We start from the raw sequence: 10,708 nt of genomic DNA on the forward strand, positions 1-10,708 counted from the left end.
GTAGTTTGTTTGATGACAGGAGATATTTCGTCTTGCCCCCGCTCACTACCATACCCATTTGCGAGAAAGTAGAACTAACGGCTCGGTTGTTGATGCCAATGATATCCATACTCTTATAGGTGGTACCTTCTCTATTTAGCTCTGCAGCTTGAACTATTTTCTCCAAGAGCATATTAAATAAGTCGCCTTGTCTGAAATCTCGTTTGGTATCAAACGGCTCGAAGAGCTCCTTCCTGATCCTGACAGAGCTTTTGGTATTGCTCAATGTCAGTTTACAAAGCCGTATTAGTTTTGCGGGGATACCGAATTCAGAGGCATTCCTTTTCGCGCTGTCAAAAGCAGCTTTAAAATCAACGAAGAGGTGGTGTGTGTGGATCCTCTTTTCGCGAGTCTTTTCCAAGATTCAAGGCGCATGGTGAATATCTGGTCAGTTGTTGATTTTCCAGGCCTAAAGAGACACTGATAAGGTCTAATCAGTTTGTTCTTCTTTCATACAATACACTCGATAGAACCTTATATGCGAGGGTGAGGAGGCTTATCCCACGGTAGTTGGCACATATTGTGGCATTTCCCTTTTGTGGATTGGGCAGAGCACACTTAAATTCCAATCGTTGGACATGCTTTTGTCTCTCCATCGTCATCGAATGGGGAATCGGGTTCGACTTTTCCTGAAGTTATACTTTCACTGCCATTCAGCAGGCTGGAAGAGTGTTCCCTCAATAATTTCAGTATGCTCTGGGCATCGGTTACTAGATCACCTCTGGTGGTTCTACAAAAGTATGCTCCGGTCTTGAAACCTTATGTTAGTCGCGGAATTTTTTCGTAGAATTTTCGAGCATTACCCCCGTCGGCCAGCTTGCCAAGATCTTCATACTCACGCATTTCAGCCTCTCTTTTGTTTTTCTGCAAATGCGTCTCTCTCCCCTCTTAAGATGTCGGTATTTATCAGATCCCTCAATGGTTTTATTTAAAGCAGTATGTAAGCAGCACGAAATGCCGTCCCACAGTTCCTTTATATCGAGTTGCTGATGAGAGCTCTCAGAGAGCATGTTGAGTAGAAAACCGTTCGGTTGTCTGTTTTGATTGCAGCTTCTCGACGTCAGACCTTCCTTGTGTTTGTTTACGTGCATTTTTTCCTGACAAAGACGGGTGCGTATCTTGGCTGCAACAAGTTAGTGGTCCAAGTCGATGTTAGGACCTCGGAGCACACGCACATCTAAAACACTGGAGACGTGCCAGGTAGCTTGATGAATCTTCTTATGCTGGAATCTAGTAGTAAAGATAACCATGTTTCGGGCCCCGGCGAAGTCGATCAGCCGTGGTTCCCCAATTGGGGATGTTTCGTCGTGGAGGCTGAATTTAGTCCTTTTCATCCGTCGGGGCTTGGGCGCAAATAAGCGATATGTTGAAGAAACTCGCTTTGATGCGGATTGTGGCTAAATGTTCATTCACCGGAGTGAATGTCTTGGACGGCGGTGATGTGAGCCTTTATTTTCACGAGGATATCCACCAGCTGGGCAGCTGCACCTTCCCAATTAAGGGACCGAACATTCCAGGTGCATGCCCTCAATCTGTAGTCCTTATTTTGTTTGCCATGGTCGTCATCAAAAGGGTTATCTCTCATCCGAGGCTAATTGTTCCTTTTCATTGGGGGTGTTTTTTTAAGTGGCGGGTCCCAAACCCTGCTCACAACCCTGTGGAGGGAATATTTCGCCTTCAAACGGATGTTCTTAGCTGATGCTACCCAGAGGATACTTGGTCAAAGACCGGAAGTCGTGAGCTACTTGAGTCACATGTAAAAGAATATTTTCTGGCGATCAAAGAACTTTCCTCACTTGCGTGAACTTCTACACATGACTCCATCCACATATGAAGATTCCACACCTTAAAAAGAAGCTGGAGCGACGTGGTTTAGCAACAAATGGATTAAGAGCCAAATTACAATCACGGTTAGCAGAAAACATGAACTTGGACACGTTTTTGGCTGCAATGTCGCAGATGGCAATGCTAGTATTGCCATAGGTGACCTCAAAAATGACAGAGATGCAACACAAGAAGACGTGCATACACGTTTATACCAACAAAGAAGTTCGCACAATCAGAAGAGCAAGAAAGTATATCCAATTCCTAATCATGAGGTTGAACTATGTAGTAGCGAACGTACTCATCAACAAGTGGGTGACGAAATATGATGATTAAAACTGTGGTTGATGAACAATCCGGCAGCATTATATAGTAGCCCTGCAAGACGGAGTTAACAGATTGCACAAACATATTGAAACATTTCCAGATGTTCAGAAACACTGTTACATTTTGTGCAATTTTCAAAAAAAAAAAAACTATAGACTTTAAAGCTTATAGCAATATTAATATGTTAAAAGAGAAAATACGACACACAATTTTTCAAGAAGAAGAATTTATAACGAATCTAATAAAAAAATATTTTTTTCTTTACTACCGTTACCCGATGGTGATACATTTTTTAGGCATTATTCCAACAGCATTTAATAAACGTTGAAGGGCAAGGCATCGCTGGGTCGGTGTTTAACACCATACAAACAGCCAATATCGATATATGATTGGAATTGTACAAGCATATCGTGTGCGTGAGGAAAAATTAGCGACAAATTATTGCAAATGAAAAAATGTAACAGAAAAAAATACAAAATTTTAGAATGTGTGTAGGAAACAAGAATATTAAGAAAAGTATTACAGAAACATACAAAGAGCTCACAATAGTAGCAAGGGCCAAAAGTTATAGAAAGAAATTTAATATTGATATTGTTTTAAAGTTATACCTATGCCTATATTTTGTATTTTAGCGATGTCGAAATTTGTTGAGCAAAGAATTTGCATTAAATTTTAAAATTTTGTTTACGGAATCAATTTTCTACTGCGGATACGTTGAGGATGGTGCAGAAAGCCTTTGGTGATGAGGCTATGTCTAAAAAAAAATTTTACAAGTGAGTTCCAAGCCGACCGTGAACGTGTCGAAGACAAAGAGCGTCCAGGACGACGATCAACCTCAACCGACGAAGCTGACGTTCAACAAATCAAAGAATTGGTGTTGAAAAACCGTCCATTAACAATTAGAGGCCTTGCTGATGAAGTTGGCATATCGAAAGGCTCAACCAATTTGCCAAACATTTTGAAGGATGTTTTGGGCCTCAAGCCTTTTTTCGGAAAAAAAGCGTCGCGTTGAAGTGTGTGAAGCGATGCTTTCCGCCTACGAATTCCTTCTAACCGGTCAAACAGTCAACAAGGAATATTATTTGAACGTTATGCGTCGTTTGCGTAACGCTATCCGCCTAAAAAGATGGGAATTGTGGAAAGACAATTCTTGGTTTTTACCCCACGATAATGCACCATCCCATACTGCCCTCCTAATGCGCTCCAGGGACTCCGTTTTTATACAATAGAGGAGATTCAAGCCGCAGCGAAGACGGAACTGAAGGCCATCCCGGAAAATAACTACAACCAGTATTTCGAAGATTGGAAAATCCGTTGGCATAAGTGCATTGCATCGGGAGGGGATTACTTTGAAGGTGATGAAATTTATTTGGAAGAATAAGTAAAGAATTTTCAAAATAAATACAATGTCACCTTATTTTTTGGGCACAGAGTATATATGTATATAACAATTAAAGTATATATGTTCCGGGTAGGCTCCGAAACGGCTGGCCCAATTCCAATGAAACTTTCAGGAAATCTTTATTTTGACTTGACGAGTAATCCTGTAAAGTTTGTGATTCCTGTTTGATCGGAACACTTTGTTTTGAACTGTCAAATACAGTTTTTATATACTATGATATTCTATTGTTTTATAACCCAAATTTGTGTTGACACACGCGTTGTGGACATATATGTCAATATGAAACATATTTAAGTACAGTGGAGTATATTGAAGTATACTGAAGTATATTAAAATAAATAATATTATAAGGTTTTCCATTGATTATTACAACGGAAAGTTCTATTTTTCTTTACCAATCGTCTTTCTTCGCAGAATAATTGTAATAAATAAAAAATGCCACCAAAAAAAGCAAGTATTGGTAAAAAACCTCCAAATCAAAGAATGTTATGGAAAAAAGAGCAAACGAATCAGCTGATGATCGTGAGAACATCGTAACAGAATATCCACAAGAAGAAATATATAGTAGAAACTAAAGAAGACCATGAATCACACCTACAACAGGATAGTGGAAAAAAATCTTCATCGTGAGCTACCGAGACAATCCAAAAACGTACGCAAATACTTGATGCCAATCCAAACCGAATAGCTGAATTACGAAAAAAATACATTTAAATCTTGCGGGGTTCAACTACAATTAGGATTATATTTACAGAAATAACAAGGACGCAGTGATCGGTGCAATGAACAAAGTTTGTACACATTGTGGTGCTTTGAAGTTCGCTAAATAATTCCTGGAATGTGCTGTTTGAACGGTAAATTTGGTTGAATTATTCAATCAATTCAAATATTATAACAGAAAATAGCAAACAAAAAAAAAAAAAACAACAACAAACACATGCGGAGCAGTGGCAAAAGAAATCTTTTATTAGCTCTGCTCAACTACCGCTCCCAATTTTTTGCTACTGTTACACCAGAGCATAGCACAGCACTTCCTTTTTTGCTCTCGTTTTTTTTTTTACCTAGTTTTATACCTAACAAAACTCGGAGCAGAGCAAAGCACATACTTTTGTTATACTATGACTCTGATGTGGCTCCCGAGCAGTATTAAGAGAGTTATTAAATTTTCATTTTCTTTTCCATGTTTAAATATACATTCTACATAAATCTGCTAAAACTTTTGTCCAATGAAATATATTCACTTTTTATTTAAACTATTGTAACAAAACAACCACAGATATAACATAAATGAAATTAAGTACAGTGATAGATAACATAGAGGTGAGTATGACTAATTCATTATTAGAACCTAAATTTATATTTACGGAACTACAGAGAACTGAAGGAGGAACCAACATCTGCGGTGCCAAAACTTTTGTCCGTCAGTGTATGTTCATAATTTACGAATTTAAAATTCCGGTTTGTGCGCATTGAAATTTCATGGTGACAGACGGCAGACTTGTGCATTTAGACAGCTGATAGTGAAATTTGTTTATTTATTTAAAAAAAAAAAAAAATTAAATAAAAATGAATAAGATAAATTATTAATAAAAATTTTGGAATTTTTGGAACATCAATATAAATTTAACAAAAAAATTCGATTATTATTAACTGGATTAAAAGATAACAGAGTGAAATTAAAAGAAATAATTGATTGTAATGCTAAAAAGTTAAGAATTTTGGAAAAATGGATGGTAAATATTAAAATTTGTTTTTGTTAATATACTTGCACACAGTGTTGCCTACTCAAATTTGGTAAATTCAGCTAAATGCACGAAATTTTTGCGCAATATTAACATGCATTAACATGGGTCAAATGCGCAAGTAGATGTAAATTAAGCCCGCTAATGCAAATTGGAGCTGTCGTCTATCATTGCTTTAATTAACATTTCAGCATATAAAATTGTATATAAATTTTTTTGTTGTTTGTCAATTTTATTGATTTATTACATTGTATAATTATAGGCTTACAATTTTTCAACGTTTTCATAACAATCAACGTTCCCTGATTTCACGCAGCATATTTTTTTCAATTATTTAAATAATTACTCTTCGGGTGACAAGTAGTTATCGGATGCATTAAGTTAAAGCGACCTAATTTTTGATTGAAATGTAAAATACCTTCAAAATAATGAAAAAAAAAAAAATATTTTTACCCGTGTGCGTATGTATGTATGTATTCTCTCTATAATACTTCACAGCACTGTTTTATCATAAACCAGCTGTATGTGTAGCTTCGCTCGCATTAAATCACTTGTGTCTAATTTACATAAGTAGTTTCATAATGATCCGTTAAGTAGTATTTGATATTTATATATACATATATATATAATGTATATGATATTATGAGAGACGGAAGAATTATTGTTCATAATTTTTTCTATATTTAAGACGGACGCCATTTATGGATGAAGGTATTTATCATTGGAGAAATTTTATTTGGATCATTTAAATGAACGTGATGTGATCCTTCCACTTCATAGAACTCAAAATGAGGATTTTGTTTCATAATCTCCAAAGTTTTATCAAAATGTTGGCGTGGTTCGAAATAGGGGGATGGTAATGCTTTAATAAACATATAGGGACAATTTATATTGCGGGCCATTTTTAATAGTACATCTTCATCAAAACTATAAAAATACGATATTTTTAATCTACTATCTCGTGCAAAGTAATACTTTTGAGGATTATTTTTAGAAGGTCGAACTGCTCGCTCTAACAAAAACTTACATGCTTCCCTTTCAACAGATTTGTTTGTACCGTTATATAAACGCTCAACCAATTCATCCCAATCGTAACAAGGTGGCTCTGAACTTTTTATACGGTTTTCATGTAAAATTATACTTTTCATACTACGTTTATAATTATCTATTAATATTTCACTAGTCCGTGCTAGTGGCTTTAGAACATCCAACCCAACCATCATATCAACCTTTTCTGGAAAGAGGGCGCTAAATACAAATCCATTTATAGAACTCATAGAATGACAAATCATTGAGATTTTGCCCCATTGAAAGTAATCCATTACTCGCAACAATAACGATACGTAATCAATAGAGTGATAAGAAATTCCCAAAGGCAACCACGAGGAATGCCCATGACCGGGTAAATCAATTGAAAGAAATCCGAGATGATTAGGTAACAGTGGCGCCAATGTGTCGTATGTACCAGCATTGTCCTGCCATCCATGCAATCCAAGTATGGGCCTAACATTTTTGGTTCCAAACCATTTGCCCTTAAGATGACCCCAGGGAACTGGAATAGAGATTTCTTCAAACTTGAATTGTATTATTACATATTGAATAGAACATTTTATTATATTCAATTTCATCTTACATGTTTTGTGATGTAATTTGTATCTTTAAGCGTTGTAGGGGCTGATGAAATGTGCCTTTTTATGAACGTAGTTCTCAGGAATTGTGTTCTCTGGAACATTTTAATTGCATTGGTACCTGACGATGATATCATTTCAACATCTGGATTAATACACAATCAAAAGTTGATACCTGAAATTGTGTTCATATAAATAAAGAATTATACTTTTTTACTCACTCATCTACAAATCTTTATAGTAAATGTTGCAAAGGGAAGATGGTAAACAAACTCCCATACTGTAACGTTAGGTGAACTTTGAACACTTGTAAGCACATATTTACATCATTTAATTAGAGTTGAGCAAATTTATATATTTTATCAGAAAACTTTTTATAATAAAAATATAATAACGAAATCATTTAAAAATAATTCCGTTTACTTTTCGATAGAATTTGATGGCTTCATTTATATGCAGATGTAAATAAGGCATGGTAAACATGAAAAGTAAAATTCCCAATTTCATCTTTGCTAATTTTCACCCCAAAACACAATTTTGAAAGTAATACAAACATTCCCACATTTAATATTCACCAAAATAGTAATTTAAATTTTTTTGTTCCTTGATCAAACCCGTATCCAGAGATAAAGGGATGTTCAACTTATTCCAGTGCGAGGGCACCTCGAAATTTGCGTTTTCCATTATACCCAGATCGGACAAAAAAATAATTTTTGAGCATTTAAATTAAAACACCCACTTTTCTTACGATTGAAAATTACTATATAATTGTTATTTAATATATGGAGTATAAAGTTTTTATGCTATGTTAAAATAACTGACTTTTGAACATTTAATACTTAATAAGGGAATTAAGCTTGTTAGCTTTAATTAGTAAATGTTTTGTAATAGATTTTTTATTAGTGGTTTCAATGAGACAGCAAATCGCTCCATATACATATTTTTTGATAAGATTTCAATCTGGCCATTCCCTGTCGACTGTCAAAGATCATAAGGTTTTGACGTTTGGCCAGAGAACGTAAAGTATACTCAGAGAACGTCTATCATGATAGACGTCATAGTCATGGTATATACTGGAAGTGATAGAGCAATTGTTAAACGGCAAAACCTACTGAACTTTGACAGCTAATCGAGATCAGTGGTTTTGACGTTTATCAATTGGAAACGAGCGATTGCCAGATTAAAATCTTACCAAAAAATATGTAAACGGAGGGATTTGTTGCATCGTCCAAGACCACTTATAAAAAATGTAAAACAATGAAAATTAAATAAATTTGTGAAATTTAAAAATTTATTTGATGAAACGTTTTGTAATTTGAAGCATCATAGTATTATTTTCAATGGAAAATGATTAAAAACCTCTAATGATTGAGAGCTAACAAGCTTAAATCCTTTTATTTGATATTCAAAGGTCAAAAGTCAGTTGTTATTATATACTTTAAAAAGATTTAAATAGTTTTTCCATATAACAAATAACCATTATATAGTAATTTTTATTCGTACTAAATGTTGGGTGTTTTTATTTAAAATGCCCGAAAATTCTTATTTTATTCGATCTGGTTATAATGGAAAATGTTATAAAAAACGCTTATTTTGAGGCGCTCTCACACTGGAATAAGTTGAACATCCCTTTATTCCTGATCCACAGAATATGATCAAACCTGTATATTTAACCGAACGTTATACGATCAAAGTCATCATTAAAGGGGGGTCTCCAGAGAACTTTCCTTCACTTGCGTAAATTTCTACACATAACTCCATCCTCATGGATACGAAGAGCTTGTCAGCTGTCCGAGAGGAGTAATGGTGGAAATTCTTCGAAAAAAAGCGGCGACTAATAGAAGGTTTCAAGGCCGGAGCATACTCTTGCACTCAGTGACTGATGCCCAAAGCATATCAAAATTATGGAGGGAACACTTTTCTAGCCTAACGCTAGGAGAAAGATTCTCCAATCGATGACTATGAAGCAGACGTTTCATTGCCCGTCCACGAGAAATTCGTATGGGAATTACCCGTCTGACGAACAGCAAAGCCCCCACAATCTGCGCCAACTACCGCGCGATAAGGCTCCTCAACATCGCACATAAGGTTCTATCGAGTGTATTGTATTAAAGACTAAAGTCCACCGTCAAAAAACTGACTGAACATTATTAGTGTAACATTAAGCTCGGGAAATCTAAAACTGACCAGATATTCACCATGTGCGAAACCTTGGAAAAGAACCGAGAAAAGAGAATTTGACATCACGAAAGGAGCCGCGATGTCTGAATTTGGTATCCCCGCAAAACTAATACGGCTGTATAAACTGACGTTGAGCAACACCAAAAACTCCATCAGGATCGGGAGGATCTCTCCGAACCGTTCGATACCAAACGCGGTTTCAGACAAGGCAACTCCTTATCGTGCGACTTCTTCAATATGTTGCTGGAGAAAATAATTTACTGAGTAGGTAATGGAGAAGTAAAGTCCTCTCTCGACGAACAAAAACCAAAGTCTATAAGTCACTCATTATTCCCATTATAATGGTCATTTAATATATGAAGAAAATATTTAACTCCTTTTATATTATATTAAATCAACCGACTTTTGAACTTTCATCCATTCCATCCTTCCATTAAATTGCTTAATTCGTGCAAAACATTCAAGAATTTAGAGTGCATTAAACTAAGGTTGAACTAAGACTTATCGATCTAAACGGGGTTAGATCTTTGAAATAACAGCCCTTGGCCGGATAAAAGCTGTTCAAATCCGATGCGTTGGCCCGGCTGTTGTGGAAATTGCATAATATGTTGTAATGTTACATGACATGACTGCACAACAGTGAACTGTAAATGGCGTCGTTAAGCCTGCTACATGAACATTTGTAAGAAATCAGCGACATAACAATGGCCGACATGTGCACAAAACAACACAGCCGTCTATTTTATATGTACACAATAATGGTACATTTTACATATTAGTGGTATCCTCTCCTCTCCTCTCTACTGTCGTCGGTAAATTTAGAAATATTTTTAAATTAGGGAGAGCGACAACTGAGATCCAGCTGTCGTGCAGCTGTCCAAATAACTGTGTCTATAAGAACGTATTTATTTTAAAATTTGAGAGGTGTCGTTTGAAGTCTGTCAATCTCTATGTGTTCAGCACATGACGAACATGGAAGATAGAACAACATCGAATCGACGATAAATTAACAGAATCAAATAGACAGCGAAATTTGTAGATGCCAGATGCTATAATAATATAGCTAGATAAATTTAAATGTATTGCTAATAAATGGTACTTTTATTTAACAATTGAGTGATCGAACTCCAGAGTCTGTTGCAGGGTAGATGATTTATCGAAAAACCCGTTACACTATTGTTGATTATCAAGTTGCTTGCTGTAGACTATCTATTATTTTTCACATAATTTCGTTTGAAATTTCGGCTTAACATAACGTGTTGTTTTGAATATTAACAAAAAAAAAAGAATCAATGCAGATTTTTATTACCAAAATATACATACATATATGTGTATGTATATGTATATGTGTTTAATCAACGATAAAAAATTTTCTTTTTCGGTCCTATATTGGACTAATTTACAACAATTAAATATAAGTAATCTCCAGCCGTGAAAACGTTTTAGAAATGAACTAGCATTTGCATGTATGGCCGGACAATAAAATTAGACGCTAGTGCAAATATTCCTGTAAAATTCAAAAATGCATCAACAACAACAGCATCGATGATATGTTGCCAAAATCA

General features: G+C 35.5%; 1 protein-coding gene across 6 annotated transcripts; it reads right to left on the bottom strand.

Moving 5' to 3' along the window:
- Positions 1–5,424: 5,424 nt before the first annotated feature.
- Positions 5,425–7,802, bottom strand: LOC108967062 (probable serine hydrolase). Of its 6 annotated transcripts, none has more exons than XM_018930287.1 (3): positions 7,538–7,721; positions 6,968–7,083; positions 5,425–6,908 (listed from the first exon to the last, which is right to left on the bottom strand). In XM_018930287.1, exons 1-3 carry the CDS (start codon positions 7,644–7,646, stop codon positions 6,018–6,020), a joined length of 1,116 nt encoding a protein of 371 aa, XP_018785832.1. In that variant the 5' UTR covers positions 7,647–7,721; the 3' UTR covers positions 5,425–6,017. The 6 variants fall into 6 exon arrangements, with proteins under 6 accessions (XP_018785832.1, XP_018785836.1, XP_018785837.1 ...); XM_018930291.1 differs by lacking the exon at positions 7,538–7,721 and adding an exon at positions 7,785–7,802 and having other exon boundaries at positions 5,426–6,908; positions 6,968–7,137; XM_018930292.1 differs by having other exon boundaries at positions 5,426–6,908; positions 7,184–7,619.
- Between the last annotated feature and the right edge of the window lie 2,906 nt (positions 7,803–10,708).

The sequence above is a fragment of the Bactrocera latifrons genome, unplaced genomic scaffold, assembly GCF_001853355.1.
Source record: "Bactrocera latifrons isolate USDA-ARS-PBARC rearing strain unplaced genomic scaffold, ASM185335v1 scaffold_174, whole genome shotgun sequence".
Lineage (NCBI taxonomy): Eukaryota > Metazoa > Arthropoda > Insecta > Diptera > Tephritidae > Bactrocera > Bactrocera latifrons.